At 40.0% G+C, this 21,649-nt stretch overlaps 3 protein-coding genes across 5 annotated transcripts; 1 reads left to right on the top strand and 2 right to left on the bottom strand.

Annotated features, from left to right (window-relative positions):
• Positions 1-4,148: 4,148 nt before the first annotated feature.
• psma1 (proteasome 20S subunit alpha 1) lies at positions 4,149-7,699 on the top strand. 2 transcript variants are annotated; one of them, XM_025056432.1, is made up of 10 exons: positions 4,149-4,284; positions 5,128-5,172; positions 5,394-5,495; positions 5,935-6,038; positions 6,149-6,237; positions 6,484-6,554; positions 6,633-6,790; positions 6,830-6,953; positions 7,136-7,240; positions 7,406-7,699. In XM_025056432.1, the coding sequence occupies exons 1-10, from the start codon at positions 4,282-4,284 to the stop codon at positions 7,463-7,465; spliced, it is 861 nt and encodes a 286-aa protein (XP_024912200.1). In that variant the 5' UTR covers positions 4,149-4,281; the 3' UTR covers positions 7,466-7,699. The 2 variants fall into 2 exon arrangements, with proteins under 2 accessions (XP_024912200.1, XP_008309749.1); XM_008311527.3 differs by having other exon boundaries at positions 4,154-4,284; positions 6,633-6,762; positions 6,874-6,953.
• Positions 7,700-7,703: 4 nt separating this feature from the next.
• Positions 7,704-11,879, bottom strand: ric3b (RIC3 acetylcholine receptor chaperone b). 2 transcript variants are annotated; one of them, XM_008311525.3, is made up of 6 exons: positions 11,610-11,879; positions 9,996-10,216; positions 9,800-9,878; positions 9,210-9,303; positions 8,938-9,068; positions 7,704-8,425 (listed from the first exon to the last, which is right to left on the bottom strand). In XM_008311525.3, exons 1-6 carry the CDS (start codon positions 11,728-11,730, stop codon positions 7,989-7,991), a joined length of 1,083 nt encoding a protein of 360 aa, XP_008309747.1. In that variant the 5' UTR covers positions 11,731-11,879; the 3' UTR covers positions 7,704-7,988. The 2 variants fall into 2 exon arrangements, with proteins under 2 accessions (XP_008309747.1, XP_024912199.1); XM_025056431.1 differs by lacking the exon at positions 11,610-11,879 and adding an exon at positions 10,873-11,178.
• Positions 11,880-12,723: 844 nt separating this feature from the next.
• Positions 12,724-21,649, bottom strand: LOC103379834 (rhombotin-1-like). Its single transcript, XM_008311528.3, has 5 exons — positions 21,168-21,649; positions 20,229-20,442; positions 16,205-16,330; positions 15,772-15,880; positions 12,724-13,807 (listed from the first exon to the last, which is right to left on the bottom strand). Exons 1-4 carry the CDS (start codon positions 21,187-21,189, stop codon positions 15,775-15,777), a joined length of 468 nt encoding a protein of 155 aa, XP_008309750.1. The 5' UTR covers positions 21,190-21,649; the 3' UTR covers positions 12,724-13,807; positions 15,772-15,774.

The following is a 21,649-nucleotide window of genomic DNA, read 5'->3' on the forward strand; positions in this document are numbered from 1 at the left end:
AAACTGTGTCTGGTGGTGAAACCGTGTGTAAATAATGAATGAATGAACGTATTGAACAGAACTCTCTGTTATTGCCTGTGTCTTCTACAGTTTCCTCCACTTGTTTCATGAGTCTTATCCTCTTATTTATCCTTTTTCCTTCCCTCCTTCTGTGCCATCTTTGTTTTGTCTTCTGTTACTGGGATTCAGTGTTTCTGTGTTCTGAACTTGGGACTTGGAAATAGATGAGTTGTACCTTTTTTTGTGCATGGATTGTAGGAATCCTACCACTGTCCTTTTCTAGCACCACCTGATTAATTCACCCATATGAAATTTGGAAACTTCTAGAACCTGTAGTTGTCTTCAGGCTTTTAGGTTAATACAATCCTTGCACACCAATGACACTTTAGGATTTAGTTGAACTTCCCTACCCCAAAGTCAAATAGCATAAATATCAAGTTGAGTTAACCTTTTAGCAGGAACCAGAACTCCTCTCTGCACAGACTCTGGTATTGATCGTCAGGACTTCCTGTCCTCAGTCTCATGTCGTGCTGGTTTTGCTGTAGCCATTGTTATATATTTAACTGTGTCCAAGTCCAGAAAATGTCTGCTGACACAGATCAGCCAATGTCTTTTTACAGCTGTCTGTAAACATTTACATCAGTCACACATGGCTGCAGAGAACCAGGAAGTTTCATGTGATGGTCAGAGCGCATGAGAATCAGTGAATCTTTAGTAAAATGACACTGACCAGTAGACTAAGAGATATTTTAATTGACAGGTGATGTCAATTCTCATTTTTGCACTTCAATAATAATAAGTAGAATATTCTATTCATTACAGTAACGCTGTTTGACAGCAGACATGACAGTGGATCCCATATGTTGACACTTACAGTAATCAGGAATGACTAAATGTTGTCTTGAATTTATTTATGTTTCAAGTCAAAGCAGGAGAAACACTGAAACTAAAAACTGCATTAAGCAGATTGTTCTTCCTCTGAGTGGATCGTCTGCCTCCAGCTCACCTTACACCTCCACTCCTCTACCCTTATAGAATCCATGATCCTTTTCTGGGCTCATCCTCCATCTCCAACATGTCTGCCGTAAGTGGTCATTGTTTCAACTCCGGGTATTGGTTTTTGCACACAAGTGTACAGCTTTACATAAAGGTGGAGCTCTGTGCTACGTCCGTCTATTCTGCATTGCAGCTGGACACTGGTGAAACTGTTATGGTTGAGTTATATTAATTCTTTATAAATATTTTATATATATAACAATATATACTCATCTGTTTGACCAACGAATTTTAACTGTATTTAACAGCGACCCCTGCCGGTGTGTTGTGTACAAACAGTAAGCACAAGTGTTTCATACTTAACACCTGAAGTAAACAGACGTGAGGCTCCAATGCAAATTACTGTATGAGATTATACGAATTAAATTATATGAAATTAAACGTTTATAATATCAGTGGGAGGGTTGTTTAATTCTACATTTTGCAGGATTTAAAGAACGACATTAGTGCATCGCTTGGCTGATATCAGGCAGTTTAATCCATCTCTGTCTCATAGATTACTCCACAGACACCAAGTGTGTGGCTGGATACTTCTTAGCTGTCTATTCTTAGGTCCATAGACTAAACAAACAGACTATCTTTCTAACTCTGATCTCATTAAGTGCTTTTTTTTTTGCTTGTAAAAAAGCCAGGTCAGCCATTTGCCAGTGAAATGCTGCATTAGAGCATTCATCAACAAAGAGACGCCAACGTCCGTGAGGACAGGAAGGATTATTCACGTTACCTCTGTTCTCGCTCGCACACTCTTAGGAGTGAAACAAAAATCACAGCTACTGAGAACGTATAGTGATGAGACATAAAAATTACATTGGGGAGGGGTGTGTGTGCAGCAGCTGACCCTTCACCTCCCCTGTTATAGGAAAGGTGCCAGCTTAATGCAGCTCTGGGCAGACGTCACTTCTCCGGCACATTAGCCTTGTCGTTTTCCAAGCTCTGACAAATCACTGAACTGTTTATGGTAAACAGGGAATGATGCTTCGTTGTGTGAGAAAAACAAACATGTAAAAACACACTGTTGTTCTGGTTTTATGGTAAAAAGCTCTTCTTGAAAAGCGTCTCTTTTTTTCCATTTAGATTGTGATTTATTTTGCTATAATACGTAACAAAACATCATCAAATGTCTTTGGTTTCATTCTCGCTCATTTCCATTAAACACACCTTCATCTCCATCTGCCCCGCCACCACGTTGAAGCGCAGAGAGCTCAGTGTGGCTGAGACCCATCACACAGTGACTCAGGCCGCTTTCCATTTGAAAAATTAAATGTGGGGGGTTGGGTGCTTGGCAGAGTTAAATAAGGCCCCCAGAAAGGAAAAAAAAAAGATGCTGAGCTCAGCACAGCTTCTACAATCTCAATCACAAAGAAAGAGCTGCTGTGCTGATGTAATGGTCGCCGCCACTGCCTTGGCAGAGGAGGAGGGTTCATCAGCACAGCCTTTCTAATTCAAGAGCTCAGAACCCGCCACCCCGCCCCCCACCCCCACTTCCTGGATCAAGGGTACATCAGATAGCGCTAAAATAGAAAAAGGTAAATAATAAAAATAATAAAAATAGACAAAGTCTTCAAACAAAACACCAGACTGGACGTAGAAGGGACTGGAGGCTGGTGAATTAACTCGAAATTGGCATTAATGTTAGGTTTTCATCAACTATAACTTCCTCTTCCCTGTTAGGCAGTGTTTCCTAAACGGTGGATCTAGACCCTAAATTGAGTTACAGGCATAAAATCCAGGGATCGTAGTATTTAATAATAAAAACCTTTACAGTACTTTTGTCCAGTCCTTTAGCAAACGCTGTGAGATAAGAGATACAAAATAATTGTTCTGGCCTTAGCATAGAATACCGCAACTTTTAACTTCTGCACTAGATGGTGCTAAATTTTACCCACTGTTCAGTTAACATTTTGATATGTTTATAAAGTAGAAGATTGGAATAATGTTTGTTTTCTTCCTTTTATTGCTGTTATCATTACAGTTAGTATCTCAGCAACAATGTTAGAGGCAAATGAAGCTGTGATGATGAATCTAAGAAGAAGAAAAAAACAAAAAAACAAACAAGCTTTGATAAACCAGCAGAAACTAAACCCCAACACAAACACTGAGTCCATGAGGACTTCACTCCCCACATCTAGATGTCTCTGACTCACAATTGATGGCTTTTATCCATGTAATGGAATAATTATCTCAATTTTCCATAAGAGATGCTTAATTTGTGTTGCACTCCAAGTATGAGGTGTTTTAGTCTCATTAGCCAACATTTATTTATTGATCTCCTTTATTCTATGTATCAGATTGTTTTTAGAATTATGAAAATCAATTTTTATTAGTTTTAGTTTTAAACTTTATACTTTATAACTTAATAAAGTAACCAATATTATAACCATACACAAATCCCCTACCTTTAGAACAAAAAATGTTAAACTCACCATAGATTTAACACATTCATAAAATACAATTATTAACTTCACTTAACATTCTACATTCCTTCTGTAAGCCCTCACACTCCACTACTGGTTTGTGTAGCCGTTGTTGCAAAAGACGGATGTAAATGTATGTGTATATTAATCTACAGTAGTTAGAATATTATAATATATGGTTGGTTGTTTTATAACTTGCAATTACATATTTTTCAGGGAAATAATGATGGTAAATCTGCCATTATTTGATTTATGTGATGACGAAAGACATCGCTACTTAACCAACCTATTTAAAGTTCTTTCCTTTTCTTTTAAAGGTCGGAAGAAAAGAGAGCATGGATGGGTTTTTTTCTAATTTACTGCTGCCGCCTAGTGTTAAAAAAAAATACAACACCTGTGATGCCGACAGGAGGGAACATTAAAAGTATAAGCACATCTAAAGCCTTTTAAAACATGTAAATGGAAACGTACTTGTTCTAAGAAAAGGCATAAAATGTGATGATAATGTAAGATTGGTGTTTTATATAATAATATAATTTTCAATTCCAACTAACATGATCGTGTTTAATGTTTTATTTAATGTTTTAAGTGTTTCGTTACACAGGTTTAAAGATACAATTAAGAATATAGTGTAATCTTTTTTTAAGAGCAGTGATTAAATCGACTTTTGTCCGGACAGTCTAGCGTCGTTCAATCGAATATTTGTATGATATCGGTTCTCGGATAGTTTCGCCTGTCACTGCATTCAGGAAAATAGATCGAGTCGAGATCATAGTGCCGGGAGAAGGAAGCGACACATTTTACAGCAGAAATGGTAAGAATTAATGAAATGTATTTATTTCTGGTAGCTATGTACAATTGAATGTGTTTGCACAACAGTTAAAACGCACGCCAAGCTATTAGCAGGACATTTAAAACAAGTTAGTCACCAAAATGCGCTAAATAAATGACAATTAGCTTAACTTATCCGCTGTGAGTAAGCAAAACACCGTACAAGATGCTAGCACAGAAGCACTGGTGCTAACCGAACTTACTATTCTCACACGAAAATGAAATAGTGACTCACAGTCACAAAAAATACTCCATTGTTCGTATTAACTTATGTACATTTTAATGCCGTCGGAATGCTGGCTCGCTGCCGTCCTGTTACTTATGTGTTAGGTAGGCTAACAGCTAACAGAAATTAGCAACTTTGTTAGCATCGATGTCGGCAGTGTAGGAGTTTTTACTTTCATTTTCGCTCAGACCTAAAACATTTTAATTTAACAACTCGCGCGAAATCAAAAAGAAATAATGAGTTCATAAAGAGATAAAAGAATGATTTCTCTGCCACGCATTATGGAAGCCCGTGTGAAAGACAACGGTGGTAACTTCAACCTTTCAAAGCTTTCTGGGTCTTCGTGTTGGGTTATTTTGTGATGTTTGGTGGGTGTGATCATCAATTATTTAGTCATGGTGGTAAAATAAAACCACAGTCTAGAAACGTCTGAGCTGGGGACAGATGGGCGGCCTTGTCTCTGCTCACAACTGGTGAAACGAGTAACGATGCAGGACAATTATGTAAGATCTGTTGTAATGTGCTGTTTTTTTATTATTATTCCGGATTGTTTCTCTGTTTTAATAAGGTTTAAATGTTATTATCTCATTTTATCTCTAGTTCCGTAATCAGTACGACAACGACGTGACAGTGTGGAGCCCACAGGTAAGGCAGTTTGCTTTTACCTGTTAACTGTGTGTCATTCACTGCTGTGGTTGTGCATAAGGCTAACTCTGGTCAGTTCTGTAATTATGTGATGTCAGAATGTTGATTGTTCTTAGAAATTTAATTATTGATGATATATATATGTGTGTATATGTATATCCTGCTGCATTATGTCATGTAGACAGAGTTGTGACAGCATCTGTATGTTGATTTGTGCACAGGGTCGTATTCATCAGATTGAGTATGCCATGGAGGCTGTCAAGCAAGGTTCTGCAACTGTAGGACTTAAATCCAAAACCCATGCAGTTCTGGTTGCACTAAAGGTAAAAAAAAAACCCTCTAGTATCTTGTGTGTCTTGCTTTGTCGATAACTATTTATTTTATTGCAACATCATGGTCATTTTTATTTTAAGATGTAAATGAATCGTTGGGCTTTCTAAACTTCTGTAGTATATTACCTCTCTTCCTCTAATTTTCAATTAGTATCCATGTCTGATTAATCAGTCTGAAAATGTAATGTCTTGGTAAACCTAGGTTCGAACACTGCATGTTGTTTTTTACTGTGGGCCATTTATGGTGTAAGAGTTAATTTTTGTGGATGTGATATGATATAAATCTGTCAACATTAGTTGTTTCTTGGGGACAATTGTGAGAATTACTAAAACTAAATGAATGAATATTCTTTTGTATATTGTATCGTCCTTGAGAGCAGTAGAGCCATTGCTCACTTTAACATTTAGCACTTGTTCCATGTCTGTGCAGAGAGCCCAGTCTGAACTGGCTGCCCACCAGAAGAAGATCCTTCATGTCGACAACCACATTGGCATTTCCATCGCTGGTTTGACTGCTGATGCTAGACTGCTGTGGTGAGTACGAATACTTTGATGATGGAGATTAAACTCTTGGTTTAACATGTATCGTCATTCTCAGTGTGCAGTTGGTTCTGTACATAATCCCATCCCTGACTCTTCCACAGTAACTTCATGCGTCAGGAGTGTCTGGACTCCAGATTTGTCTTCGACAGACCTCTCCCCACATCACGTCTCGTGTCTCTTGTTGGCAGCAGTATCCTTCAGTCTGTGAGGCCTTAGTTAGCTTTTTGCCATATGTGGTTCTGCTGTTGTTTGTGTGTGTAACAACACTACCCCTGAAAAACATTTTATTTAACCCATACAAGGATATAGAAATTGGCACAAACTTTCGGCCATAAATCAATTCAATAGGAATAGAAAAAACATTTTTCTAAGTGTTATGTTTCTTCAGATAATAAAGTTCTATAACTGCAGCACTGATCCTTGACCCTGATCCCAGAAACCCAAATTCCAACACAGAGGTATGGAAGGAGACCTTATGGTGTTGGACTCCTCATTGCAGGATACGATGTAAGTTTACTCCTTTATGTCCAAAACCAAACAAAAAAAAGATTAAAACTAATGATCTCTGTTGATGTCGTCACACAGGACATTGGACCCCACATCTTTCAGACCTGTCCGTCAGCCAACTACTTTGACTGTAAGGCCATGTCGATTGGAGCCCGTTCTCAGTCTGCACGGACTTACCTGGAGAGATGCATGGAAAAGTTTTCTGACTGTGAGTTAGTCTCATTTCAAAATCATCAAACAAAGTCATTTGTCAACTGTCGATCCATCAGTTTATGTTGTCAGACATTTGTTAATGTTTTGTTCTTGGTCATGTTGTCAGGTAATCTGAATGATCTGGTACAACACGGCCTCCGTGCTCTCAGAGAAACCCTCCCAGCTGAGCAGGATCTCACCACAAAGGTTCCGTTTCCATTCTTAATTTTAAGTGCATACGTTTAATAAGTTTGGGTTTTGGACATTTTTCACATTTTGAATGAAAAAGCACATTTCTCCTTCATCTGATTCCATTTAGCTAGTTTCTAACAATAAGGAGTGTGTTACCCTGTTAAAAGTAAAGGAAATGTTGTCTTTGTTTTTTCCAGAATGTTTCCATTGGAATTGTGGGCAAAGACATGGAATTCACCATTTATGATGATGATGAGGTCGCCTCATTCCTGGAGGGACTGGAGGAGAGGCCACAGAGAAAGGTACTGAAAAATAGACCTTTTACTTAAATACTTACTCACAAACATTCACCCTTTAATCAGATATTTAATATATCTGATCAAAGGGTGAAAAAAAGAACCGTTTCAAGATCAGAAAATGTTTTGAAGACGTTTATTGTTTTATGGACATTTGTGTTTGTGTCTCAGCCCGTCCAGCCTGCAGATGAACCTGCAGCAGAAGTACCTGACGAGCCAATGGAGCACTGAGGCCGCCGAGCAGACCGATAGTCAGCTGACCAACCTGACACTTAGTGCAACACACCAGAGTAACTGTTAGACCTGGGGGAGTGAGGGGGGGTGTTGTTGTTGTCGTCGAGATGTGCCACTTAAATAAACTGTTCATCCACATTCTCTTCTCTGCTGACATCAACTGTGTGATGTTGCTTTTGTATAAGTCACATGTATCATGAAGAAGAAGAAATAAAGTCATTTTTGAATTCAGCTCTTATGTGTCGCCTCCTTAAAAAAAAAAAACATCACAAACATGAAACTGTTAAACTGTTGACAGCAGTGTTGTCTGTGTTCATGCATGTGTATGGTGTGTGTGTAGGTAGTGAAGAGATGTTTAGTGTAAGTGAGTGGCTGATGACCTGGTTGATCTGTGATATAAACTGCTCTGTTCACACACCTCCCTGGAATTACTGTCACCGACTCATTTTCATGCTGTCGCCATTATCCAGTCTGAGAATGAAGGAGTTGAGAGTCAAACTACCTTTAGAACAGGATGAAGTCATTGCGAGGCTTTCTTTATTCTCCTCTTGTTCCTTCGTCTGACTGCAGGTTCCATCTCCACCGGTCTGATCAGGTTCTCCATCTTCTCCGGTTTCATCATGGATCCCATATTGGGTGTGAGCTCCACTTCCTCCAAGATACCATTCATCTCCTCTGGGAGGTCCAGGTCTACTGTAGCTCCTCTCTCCTCTTCTTCATGCCGCTCCACACTCTCTATCACCTGTTGGTTACTCTCTAGTTCAACATCTGCCTCGTGTCCTTCAGTCACAAGTTTTCCCTCCTCTTCCTCAGGATCCACTCTGCCTTTAATGTCCTCAGCCGGAATGTTTTCCATCAGGTCACTGTCGGCAGCTTCAGCCTCCGTCTCTGTCTGTGGACTGTGCTGACAACAGCAGTGGGAATGATCCCAGTTACGCTGAGGCTCCTCGGGAAAACCTGTGAGTACAGTGACAATATATTTCAACCTCTCTAACAATGATTCATTCATCAAAATATATATATTTATACACAATTGCAATGTTTTCAGAACCAGTAGATGGCGGTACGGCAACTCAAAATATGTCAGCTGCTTAAAATGCCCAAAAGGTAGATGATGGACAGGTCTTGGAGCTGACTTACAAGGAGAAACTATTTTTTTAGAATAAAAAAAATGTATTTTTTTAGGGCATAATTTTTTTTTCTTACTTATGTTGGAAGTGTACAATCTTTGACTGCTGGCTCAGATATGTCAGTACTGAGGGGCTTTTCTCGTGTCTTGAAGGCTAATCCTTGTCTCAAGAGCTAAATGTTGTGATAGTATTATAATAAATAAAAAAACAATATTTAAAATGTATTTAGCATCCCCTGCAGACTGAGGGATGATATCATGCTCTAGTTTAAAAAACCCAGATATTTCCTGCATACTCAACCACTGTTTATTTGACTGATTGTTGAAGAAGTTTCAGTACCTCCCCAGTCCTCCTGGACTTTGTTTTCTGGACTTACTCCATCCACCAGCTGACCCTCCCGCATAACCCGGGTTATCTCCGTCAACTGCTGCAGGAGACTCTCCTCCTGATCAGCCGTCACGCCCTTCACTCTGCAGCACAAAAGGAAAACCCACCATAACTTAACTGTATGATTATCCATGAAGGCTCTGGAAATTTGGTTTTAATGTTTTGTATCAATAGGAGATCAATAAGTATAATGCATATATAATATATAACAGACACACGCCCACCTGTCAGTACTGTGATGAGCACTGGAAACAATGTTCTCCATCACCATCTCTGTTTCTCTCAGTTTTTCCTGCAGCTGAGCCAGTTCATAATCAGCTGGAGGGAGTAGAAAGAGACACATCAAAATTGTATTTACCTCCAACTGGTGATTGTGTTGTTTTTCTTACTGAGATTAATCACAATTTGACGTCAATGAAAGTAAAACATAGTAAATGAACCGAGGTGGTTTTTGGGTATAGTTTTCACAGCCAGAGCTCAATGCAATTCATCTTACTGTATGGTGGTTTATGGGAACCGATCTGCTGTAACACAACATAATCAAATTTATCCTCTTATTAGGTTAATGCTCGAAGAAGATAAATGTTTGTGTCAGCTGGGACTGCGTATGACGTAATGCAAACACAGGCGGAGGGAGTGACACGAAAGCTTTTAGTATAATTCACAGAAATATTCAATGTAATTTGTGAACGTCTGAGGGACGAGAATTCAGTTGCAGCAAACTTGAGAGCAGAAAAGTGGAAGAGACGGAAGCAGATGCTCCACTGTAACAACCAGTGAAGCAACAGTGAGTATTAAAGTAGTTGGTACTCACTGATCTTTCTCTTTGTTTTCTCTGCGTGCACTGACGAAAACCTGCCCTCTGGAGGTTGGCTGCTCCCCTTAGACGTGATCTAAACAGGAGTCAAAGACAGAGTCAAAGCCCATCATGACAGAAATTAAACAGACTTGTTTTTTCCCCCTTTTTAAATTACTATTCTAGAAAGTGCATTTGGATTTTGGATAATCACCTTGAACAGTATGTAGAGAATGTAAAGTAAGATCCCAAAGCCGTACACAGGAATGATGTGCCCTGCCAGGTTGGACTTTCCTCCAGTTCCTGCCCCCGTTCCTCCTCCCTTTGCCTTGGCCACAGCCTCTGAGTTGTGGGCTCTGGAGTAGCCAGCACTAGCAGCCCTCTGATTTCTGGCTTCAGGATTAGCATGACGGTGCATCATTGGAGGGAAATGACCTGGTCCAAGAGGGTAGAGGAGACAGGAATATAAATATAATGTAGTATAGTACCCAAGACATAATCTAAACCTGAAAAGTACACACATGTTGAAATGTAACCTCTTCCACATTTAACATAAAATAAGCATATAAGGCAGAACTAAATCTGACCTGATCTCAAATACAACCATTTCAATATAAACAGGGTTCAGTAAAACCAACAACTCCTGTGGATTATATGGCCATTTGTAACGAATACATGAAAATAAACAGAAATAACCCAGCGCCACTAAACAGATTTTGCATCACAATCCAGCAGGTGGCAGGCCAACAGCCTTTCTCAGTACTAGGATTAGCACGTTTCTGAAACACATTAGTTGCAGAAAAGCAACCTAATGTTAAAACCTATGCAATAACAAGATTCAGTGTCCATGAATATATATTCTACATCGTGGTAGAACTCTATACAGCTGTGTCCAGAGTGAACTTTGACCTGAATCTCTCTTGAGATTTTCTGCAGTCGGTTAACCGATATGAATGTGCAGATTGCACTGTATAGTAAACACTGGTAACTATTACTGCAGTAATTTTATCCAACTCAGTTTGCAAAAATAAAATACTGTACACTTTTGGATGTTTTCTGTTGTGTACTTGTGTAGTTGTAGTGAGACTCACGTGCATCGTGACGTTTCCCATCAGATTCACGACCATGTCCGACAGAAAAGCCGTTTTTACACCAATTACAGAATGCTGATTCAGAATCTCCATCCACCGGTCTCAGACAAAAGGTGGCGTCTTCTTTTTTTCGGTACACTACACGTGGGCGCCTTCGCGGTATCAAAACAACTGCGAGCTCCACAATTTCAGACGCTAAAGTGTTGTGTGTCAATCAAACTGATCAACATGGCAGTTTGATTGACACACCACTCAGCCTGTCAGCTATCGCCTTATCCACAAAGTGACCTATCATTGATATGGACCGCACTGATAGTCCTGCCCATAGACAGCCAGGCATCTAAAATGTTTTATTTTCAATTAAGTAATGTCGAATGAAAAAGTGGAACAAAATCTTCAATTTGCGTGACGCGGGACAAAGGCTAAAAATGCCGTGCAGTACAACATAAAGCGGGACATTAAAAAATAAAACGTAAATTGTTTGGAATTGTTTGATTCCAATAGAATCCGCCTGTGTCGTTTTCGAAGTACCTACGTTTTGTCGCCCTCTTCAGGGAAGAGAACAAAATAACCACGGTGCGCCAGTCAGGTACCGATTTAATTTAGCTTTATGTGTAAAAGTAAACATCGTTGTTTTGTAATGCCTTAACAATAAGAAAATAATTTCTTCCTATCTGATTTCCTGTACATGTTACCGCAGCATTTTAAGAAGAAAGAAGCCGTTGAAGGCGCCTCACCCTCCGGCCGCTCAGCAGCATCCTTCCTCCCCCTGGACAGCAGCAGCTTAGGAAGCAGCAGCGACACACACAGAACCAAACACGTAGCAAGGGTCACCTTCTGGAATGTGGACATCGCCATTATGAGCAGGTAAGGACACCGTGACACGGTTACTGACAGGTGAAGGGACGAGGAGGCGGAGGTCGGTCCACAGTACGTCGAACGGTGTATCTGAACTTCCTTCTGTTTACCCACGGAGCGGAAGTAGCCCGGTGTGTAATTGCCATCTTTCACCACTGAGAGGCGTTAAAGGACCGTGTATTTCTTCCACAAAGGGCACCGCGTTAGTTTTACCAATTAAATGCCTCTCTTTTCATAACACGTTGTTTTTTTGCCCCGGGGAGCCTTATATTAATAAAAATATATAAACTGTTTTAATAACAATTTGCTCAAAAGCAAGACTTTTGGAATATATCGTGTAATTATAGAGAAGGGTCGACTTCCATGCCTGTGTGGGCTCCTAAGCTTGTGGTTGTCATGTCAACGATTAGGCTCGTTTATACAAACTTTATCCTTTATATCCTTTATAATGAACACATTTTTAAATTATTATTATTATTATTATTATACAAATGCCCCACTTCAATTGTTTGTTTGTTTTGTTTGTTTGTTTTTGCATTATATTGCACTTTGAGCACACCAAAAGCAAAAAGTATTGTGTAAAAGAGTAGTTATCAAAATATGGTTCTGTATCACTGTTGATATTTGGGCTCCTCATAGTGCGTGTGTATTTGGTTGGAATTCAAACTACCAGTTGTTGTACTACATCCCTGTTGAAAGTAGCTTTGACTGATAATTGATATTATTAGGAATACATTTTGTTTCTTAATGTTGGTCACACTGGTGCTACCAGCTAGTATTCACTGTAAACTGTTTATTTAAGACTGGTAAAAACAAGAAAGTAGTTTAATAGGACTAACAGCAAGCTAACACATTCAAATGTGATTGTGATTGTTGCTAACATGAAGCTAATGAACAGAAGCTATAATTAAGCACAAATAGATGTATTGTACACCTATTTGTACACCTAAATACAAAACAAAACAAAATGAAAGCCAACAGTCACAATGTGGATAAAAATAAGAAAGATGTATTTTATTTAAATTTAATAAAATTGGACATGAAACGCTCTTGAAATGGTTTCACTGGGCAATAAAAAGTGCTAACATAGACTAAAGCAAATTCACAAATCAACAGCAAGTTTTCACAGATTTATCATCATAATATAAATGCTGTTTTTGTTTTGGTGACAATAATTAGCCTTTGTGTTTTCCGAAGTTTTAAAGATCATTTTTAATTGCATTTTTCTTAATTACGTGCTGCAACCTACTAAATAGGTTGTTTTTTTCCATAGATAAATATTTCACATTAACCTTTCAGCAAAACTCATTAAGTGATGTCAACAGGTCTGTTGTGCTTGGTGGAGTTATTTTCTCTCTGGTGCCATTTCCCTCCCCAGCTAATTATGGTGGTCTTATAAATAATGAGCACACACAATGAAATTAGTATGCTTTAATAAGTCGAGAAGAGAGAAAAAACTGCTTAGGATAAAAGTGGAAATGTGGAAATGGATCCTGCTCAGTTGTGGAACTGAACAGACAGTTTTTGCAAACATGTTTGAGTTTGACTCAGGGTTTCAGATGGTGCCATATGGGAGGAGTTGACAACAAACACAGCACAGCTCAGTGACTGCCAGGATCATCTGACAATCACTGGAAACTCAGTGTTTTTCTCTGATGGATGACTTGCTGGATGTTATGTGTGGCCTGACTGGCTTCACTCCATCTGTCTAGAATTTCAAATTTGGCAGAAACAGACTCTACAAATTATCTGCAAACACTAGTTCACTCTATTTTTTTTGTTGATTGTATGAAATGGCGGCAGAATCACCACAGACCACATTAAGTGCTCTAGAAAATCATCTTCCTCTTCCTTCTCTTCTTTGTTTCATTATTCCGTCTGGGTTGATTCCGGGATCGTCTTGTCAGGGTGGGGAAAAAAAGCAGTTTTCAGAACGTGTATTGTTCAGCTCTTTCAAAGAGTTCAAACATGGGATCCTGGTGGTGTGTCCCATCAGTGATGGTCGTACACGTGGGTCAGTCTGTAACAGGAAGCCGTCTGAGTTCGACTGGCTCGTCGTCGGTCGTCCAGCGCCGCTCTGCGCAGAGAAGAAAAACAAAATAGACATCATGTCTACTGCTTCATACTGTATATATATACATAACCCCAATTTTCTGCCATATAATTATTATATAATAGTTGTTTTTTTAGGATTTCACAGATACAGATAGATGAGGATTTCAGTGTTGCAACACTTTTTTTTTTCATAAATCCAGAGCCGTAGAATGTCTGTCTACGTCTGACCTCAACTCTGTTATTATATTTAAAAAAAATAAATCATATGTTACAGAGTGAACTCTAGACAACTTGACAACAATCTCAAGTCAAAACTCTCCACTCCCTGAGTAAGTCAAATGTCTAGTGTGGTGTCTCACTGGATTTTATGAACTGCACTTTGACAGTTTATGTACAGTGTAATGATAGGCTGGGCTGTTGGTGGCTTTCTGAACTGCAGCAGACCCAACGACCTTCCTAACCCTGGATTCTGTGGTATTTGTTGCACTTGCTTCTAGCATTTCTTTGACATCGCCCTTCACACGCGGACCACCACTCACACAACTATCAACAATCCAGAGGCAGCAGTCGAAACTCATCGGACTTACTCTGAGGTTTAACTCTGCACTGATGCTTTTCAGGCCTCTTGTAAACCTGTGTGCAACTTCACGCGTTGAAAGAGTCAACAGAAAACTGCGGCATCGGTCAAATCTGCCTGATGTTTATTCGACACTTTGCCTTGAGTCTAAAGTTGAGCTCAATTCTCTTTTGATAGACGGCTGAAATAAGCCACCACTGCCCTTGAGCTGCAGCCAAGTTGGCCGTTACTGAGGACCGTATGTCATCTGACTAGAAGGTAACCAGAACAATATGTTTCCTTGTGAGGTGGTGACGTTATGCAGTGGGGTGAAACACACACAGTGGTCACTGCTGTTGGACAATTGAGTTAAATAGATTCTGTAAATGCAGGCAGTTCTCAGAAACACACATTAGAGGGTCGGGCCACCACACATCATTAATAACAATAAGGACAAAGATTTATGTTCCTAGAAGAAATCCTTTTTAGACTTGGGCTTTCACTCTGACTCATTGCCTTCTGACAGCAGTGTGTTTTTGGTTATGAATATCTGTGTATTTCAACTTGGTTTTGTGAGATGGTCTTTGTACAGTGACATAGTCTGAATTCTTTCTTCTTTTTTTTTGTTTTTTACAGTTTTTCTAATTCACTCAAACAATTTGATTTTTTTCCCTTCATTTAAGATCCTTAATATAATGGAAGAAAAAAAAACAATTTTTTTTGGATTGATAAATTCTGACTTATTTCAGATTTCATAATTCTGTTGAATTTCCTTGATAAAATGAAAACTCTTTTTATCATCCTGGAGATGCTTTTGGCGACGGTTGATTTCTTTATGGGCTGATTTGTCGGTTTTAGCTATGGTTTGATCTCATCCAATATATAAACCTAGCTGGACATTTTTTTACCCTAATCCTGCAACATCTAGCTACAATCTAGCTGCAATTTAAAACTTTAAGGACGTTATCCTATGACTTCCTGGTCAAAATATTTACCTGTTATAGTGAGAAAGAAAAATCTCTTCTGACAAACCTCTATATCAATATACATTAATATAAATACATGTTGGGCATTTTCACTGTATTTCTATGGCTTTGCTGCAACATGTCAAAGGTTTGTTTGTTTGTTTTTTATTGAAACTTTATTTAACTGAAATCCTAGTTTCATGGTTTGTACAACTAGGATGAAATAATAATTTTGTATAAACCTCTTCTGAGACATATGCAGCCATGCTGAATGTTAACGTGACACATTGAGTCTGGCAAGGATTTGAGCGGCTTCTCCGCTTCAAGTGTTATGTGTTCATATGGTCATATATGGGATGAGTCTTGAGTTCACTTGTCATCCTTCCAGATCCCTCCCTGCATGTTTTAGTTCAAACCGTCAGAGCAGCTGTCTGGCTCTGTAATTTATCATCATCAGAATATTACCTCTTAGTGCGGCTGCCTCTCAGTGCTGCCATTAAGATGGCCCCCTTCATAGTCCAGCTGGCACAGGATCATGTTGTTCTTGAGGAAAAACTTGTCTCCCACGCAAAATCTGCAGAGAGGAATAAAAGTAAGGAGCTGGGTCTGGGTTTTTACATGAGCAGAAGTGAAGCACGGAGCACGTGGCCCCAGAGGAGCATTTCAGGCATGATTTCAGGATACATCCAGCGCTATGATAATCAGAAAATTAATCTTGCATGATTGCTGCCTGATTAACTATCTAAGTTATACACAAAGTCTGAGCCCGTGGGGTTTTAAACACGGCAGGGAATTTAATCATGTCCTGATTACAATGCATGTAATATGCTCAGGATGATCAGTCCATAATAAGTCAAGTGAATTTGATCACCCTGGCTAATTGCTGCCCTAATCTTACCTCTGGCGGCAGAGCTGACAGGCAAAGCAGTCTAAGTGGTAGACGTTGTCTCTGGCTCTCATCACCATTTCAAAAGCAGGGATCATCTTACTGCAGGCTGCACAGTTCCCTGTCACCCCAAAGAGCCTGCAGAGACACAGAGGGCAGTCAGCAGACCTGCAGTCTGGACACACACACACACACATGCTTTCACACAGGATGTGTAGAGGCTAAAATCTATGAAATGAAAAGAGGCTTTATCTGCATTTCAACAGGGCCCTGAACCTGATATCAGATAAATGCATTTCTTACAGAGCTGCTGCTCCAAGACAAACTAATGGAGCAGTTACATCCCATTGTACGGACCATAAATACAAGCACCCAAGTAGAAGGAAAAAAAAAACATCCACAAGCTGCGACCATTAGAATTCAGAGCAGAGGAAAGGAATTCTGAATGTCACCATGTAAATAAAAAGCATTGTCTCAAGAATAATCTGCCAGAAAACCACAAACAGACGGTTTATAATGTTCACCCTCATGTATTGTGCCGCGGCAGCCAGGAAGTGTTGTCACATTAGAGGCCAGGTAATAAGAAGAGTAGATAAAATAAGTGTTTTTAGATAAAAAAGCTATCTATAACATGTAAAAAACAAAATTACAAAGAAAATTATTATTTAATAATATTATTGCTGATACACTTTTAACATTTGTCTTGAAACTTTTTGACCACCATCCTAGTTAAATATAAAGAGAATAAATATCTATATATTTTAAAAAAACAAACAAATGACATCAACATAAAAACAGTCCAAAACGTGCCAAAGTTTGAAACTTTATTGCTGTAGAAATGACTGCGCTTTCTAAACAATACTCCTGGTATTTGTTCAAACCTGTTTGATTAGTTGTACTGTAAAAATAATTGCCGGCAGTAGGTGGAGGGGTAAAGAAAACTCTGCTCTGTGTGGAACTGAGAAGTCAGTTTATCACACTTCTGTGAACCTAACAATTTATGTGGCAGCATTTGAACTTTGTCCTCAGACTACCTGAGAACAAACGCCGTGTTGTTTTTAATATGCAGCCACTCAGTGCTGCCCGGCTGTAAATTATTTCACCTCTAACAGAAAGAACCGGCTTCTCCCCAAGAGCGTGACACAAATGAGGCCAAGTGATCGAGAGTCCGAGTAGAAGCTGAGACTTTGGTGAGAGCGTGATGAAGAGAGAGCCTCGTTATCCATAACTTGAGATAACAAATGAAAAAAAAGAAGAAAAAAAACATCATATGAGCGACCAACAACGCAGGAACAAAAGCATGTGTTAATTGGGCGAGCACTCTGATCTAACGAGCCTGAGTCCTGAACAGGCACCTGGTGTGTTTTTCTTCCTTTTCCATAATGAGCCGGCAAAGCTCCATGCTAATTCTCTACTAATGGGCCAATTAAAAGAAATCACATGGTTTTAATCCAGCTCTTCAAAGGCTTTTGGTCTGCACCCTCCCAATGATGAAGAAAACAGGAGGCAATCAAGCCAATTTAACTGTCAAAAGGGTTTTGGTCTCCTAAGTGCAGCGCAGCTAATGAGAGACTTAGTTCCAACCAAATCCAGCTGGATTGTACATGAGACTAACACATGAGTTCAGCAATGTGATTGAGATATCAGGAGTTCTCCTGCTGACCTCACAGCGAACGTCGGTATTTTAGGCGAGTGGCGGAGGGAGAGGAGCTGTTGGAGGAGTTTCAGGCAGGCTGGGCTTGGAGCTTGGAACTTTCACTGAGGTTCATGCTGCAAAGTCTGTTCAGGTTAGAACCTTGGTTAACTTTTAAGCAGCAGCTGTTCCCTAAAAAACTGTGGACAAAAATGACCCTGTGTGTGGTGGACATTCTTCCACCATTTTGAATAGTACATACAAACACAGTCAACACTTTACATGTGTTCAGGATGAGGATTTTTTTTTTTAAGAATTCAGGCGTGATGAAGCTAAGCAGCAAGGGGGGGAGGGGGGGTTAGCTTAGCTTGGTTTAGCTAAACAGAGAGACTGGAAAGTCAAAGTCAGATTCAAAGATGTCACTTATATACGGTATTGAAATGAGCAGTTCCTTTGTTCAAGGCTGTTTATGGCTCAAAGCAAGTGAAACATTTTTATATATGATACTGTGCCGTATCTGACCCTCATATCCTCCCTCTGCGGACCCCTTAGAGGTCACAGTCCCCTTGTTGAAGACCTCTGTTCTAAATTATGTTCAACTTTCTTTCCAGTGTTTTTTATTGCATTTTTTTCTGTCTTTCATTGTGACCTCTGACCTGTATTTGGAAGTAATGTATGAGACACATATTTTCAATGCTTTGATTCTTGCTGTTTCCTGAGACTGTTGCAAGACTTAGACCCAGTAACAACATGAGTCTGGACAGGTCTGGATTCTGGACCTCAACATTTGGGTTCCATTACCTAAAAAACACCCTGATTGATTTTACTGATCCAATCACCAAAACATAACCTGTTGCCCGGCTCAGTTGTCAAACACTTGTATCCACTCCTGTATGTAAATATAAATGTATCTACAGACACCTCCACAGCATCAACTCCATCCTGACACCAATGTGTTTTTACTAATGTTAAAAACCCAATTTAATTTTATGCTCATTTTCTTCTCTCCTCTTCTGACTACTGCTCATCCACACACACACACACACACACACAGCAGCAGCAGCAAACTCATCAAGAGGGAGCACATCTGTTCAATCAGACTCATTAAAAACACCAATTAATTCTCATGAACAAACATGATGTCACTGCAGATTAAAATACAGGCAGTGTAAAGACACATCCAATCTCGTGTAGCCACAGGTGACACATCCACTTTAATGTCCTCCTCTGATTGGATCATCTAATGTGAATGTTAATTCCACAGCTGAATCCAGCCTCCTACATTACTGCCCAAGCATGAAGCAGTGAAGGCCGTGGAAGCACAGAGAAACTGAATGTGTTGGATTTGAACTCTTCCATGTTTTAGAAGAAACACTGATTTAAATAAAACCAGTAGTAGCAGGTCTTGGTTTAGTGCAGCCCTGACGCGTCCCCTGTCCATCACTGAGACACACATTCACACAAACAGCCATTCACATTGGTCAGCTAAGCAATTAGCCTGATATCCTGATGAAGTGAAAAAAGAAAACCCAAACCCAGAGGTCCAGAAGTCAGAGCAGAATTGATCTTGCTGTAAGGCAAAAACGCTGACCACTTCTACACCGTGTGGCCCCTGTAGATTTATAATTGTTTATAAAATCTAGGCACCAATAACAAATATCAGTCACATTAGCTACATATTAGCTATTAGCCATCTGATTGTATGACTTTTCATGACTCACATTGTGTCATGAACTCCTTAAGAAAAATTATAAATCGTTGGTCGTTTCAGCACAGGGATAAACGTGTAGAGTAAAGCAGCAGAGTTTAGTAATAATAGACAGAGTCAAAACCTACTAATCCAACAGAGTTCAGAGGTGTGAACCTTAACTGAATTGAGCAGTGAGGTGTTTTGTACAATTCTCAAGGTAACTTGATGTTTTCTTCTGTGTAGGAGTGAGAGGGGGAGGGAGGACATCTGTGAACAGTTAATAATGTTTGGGATTTTTTCACAATTTCTTCTCTTTTTTTCTTTTTTGCTAAAAGCCTCTCGAAATTAAAAAGTTGTTATCAAGCCTAATCTATAAACAAGCGTGGGGACTTTTCCCCCCTTCGCTGTGATGTTTAACCACTGGTATTAATTTCCTTTCACTCAGACTTTATTTTCGTAGCTGTTAGCTGTAATTTTCAGTGCCTCACTCTGGCATGTTGTCAAGGCTGAGGTGTTACTTGCACTGAAGTACTGTATTTGTGCTTTTCACTTTCTTCTGCTCTGTTAATGGGAGGCACTCACTGCTGCAGCTCCTTTTATCAATTTCAGTCAGGATTTAGAGAACTCACTTGATCAAACTTTGAAATCTAGTTGACCTTTCCCCTGCAGCCCCCCCCCCCACCCCCATACATCTGTATAAAGGTCATGGGTACCTCAGGTAGTCCCGTCGGCAGAGAATGAGGTTGGCCCGGGTGTAGAGGGTGGAGCCCATCCGGCCCAGGTGGCAGTCACAGCACGCACATTTTAGACAGTCTTCGTGCCAGTACCTGTCCAGTGCCTGCAGCATGAAACGGTCTCGTATCTTTCCGTTGCAGCCAGCACAGCCCCGTGTCTTCTCTCTGGACGGAAGGGACACGAAAGACACACCTGGCAGGAGACGGTCATGAAAAAAAAAATAACGTTAAACATTTAAAGGCAGAATCAACAATAGCACTGTAGGCTAACATCAACACCATGTGATGTTAGCGAGGGAAAATAGGCAGTTTGGTTGATTGTTGACGCATGGTGACAGACTTTCTACTTTTTTAATACTGTTATTCCTATAGAAACTCACCAAACGATCAAGAAAGTTTCTTCTTTATGTTGTGTAGCACTTGTAATTATATTTTGAGCATTAAAAAATGCACCTCCGTAGATAAGTGTTGTCACAGGGAGGCTGGACGTGCACTAGTTAAACAACTCCACCTGTTTCACAGAAGTGACTTTTTTCCTTGGTACGGTCCATCAACAGTGATGTGTTCAAAAAACTTCCAACATACATGAATTCCAAGGACCAAAAGTTCACAAACTTCACTGTGTATTTTGAAAAAAAAAGATGAGTTTGATAGAACATGGACGTCACTTCAGGTAGGCATGTACCAATATGTTGTATTGCAGTTGGAATACTCGCCTCTGTGTTGTGCGTCATTATTCCACTCAGTGGTGTGTAGTACTGAGATGAAGGTTACAAGAAGAGGTGTGTAGTGTTAGAGAACCGGTAAAAAAAAGTACATGACGAGACACAGCTGTCACACATGAAGGCAGTTGATAAAGTGGTCGCCAGTCAGTTCCAACAGCAAACGGAATGTGTGTGTGCGTGCGTCTGTACTCACTCTCCTCTTTGTCCAGCACCATCCTTGTTGGAAACGAGCTGAGTTCAACAGCAGGAGGAGAAATCGCCTAACGATCCTTCTTTTTCTCAGAGCTCCAGGGCGATAATAAACAGATGTTCTTTGACTCTCTCTCTCTCTCTCTCCTTCCCTCTCTCTGTGTGTGTCAATTACAAGCTGGAGTCGCTCAAACTCACAGCTCCGCTCCTCATGGTCCCCAGGTAAAAAAAAAAAAAAAAAACGCGAAACACTCCGCTCAAATGACAAAGTAAAAGAGTGGATTTCTGTGCGTAAAAGCAGCCAGTGTGCGCGTGCGTACGTCTCAACGTATCACCTTCACACGCACAGACAGGCTGCTGTGCTTTAATCTGAGCTGATGTCAGTGCAGAAGCATTCGTGTATCTGCGCAGTCTGCGGCTGTTCTCCCTCAAATGAGCTCCTCTGCTCAGACCCAGGCTCCACGCTGCTCCGCTCCCTCCTCCCCC

The sequence above is a fragment of the Cynoglossus semilaevis genome, chromosome 6, assembly GCF_000523025.1.
Source record: "Cynoglossus semilaevis isolate Cse_v1.0 chromosome 6, Cse_v1.0, whole genome shotgun sequence".
In the NCBI taxonomy this organism is placed as follows: Eukaryota; Metazoa; Chordata; class Actinopteri; order Pleuronectiformes; family Cynoglossidae; genus Cynoglossus; species Cynoglossus semilaevis.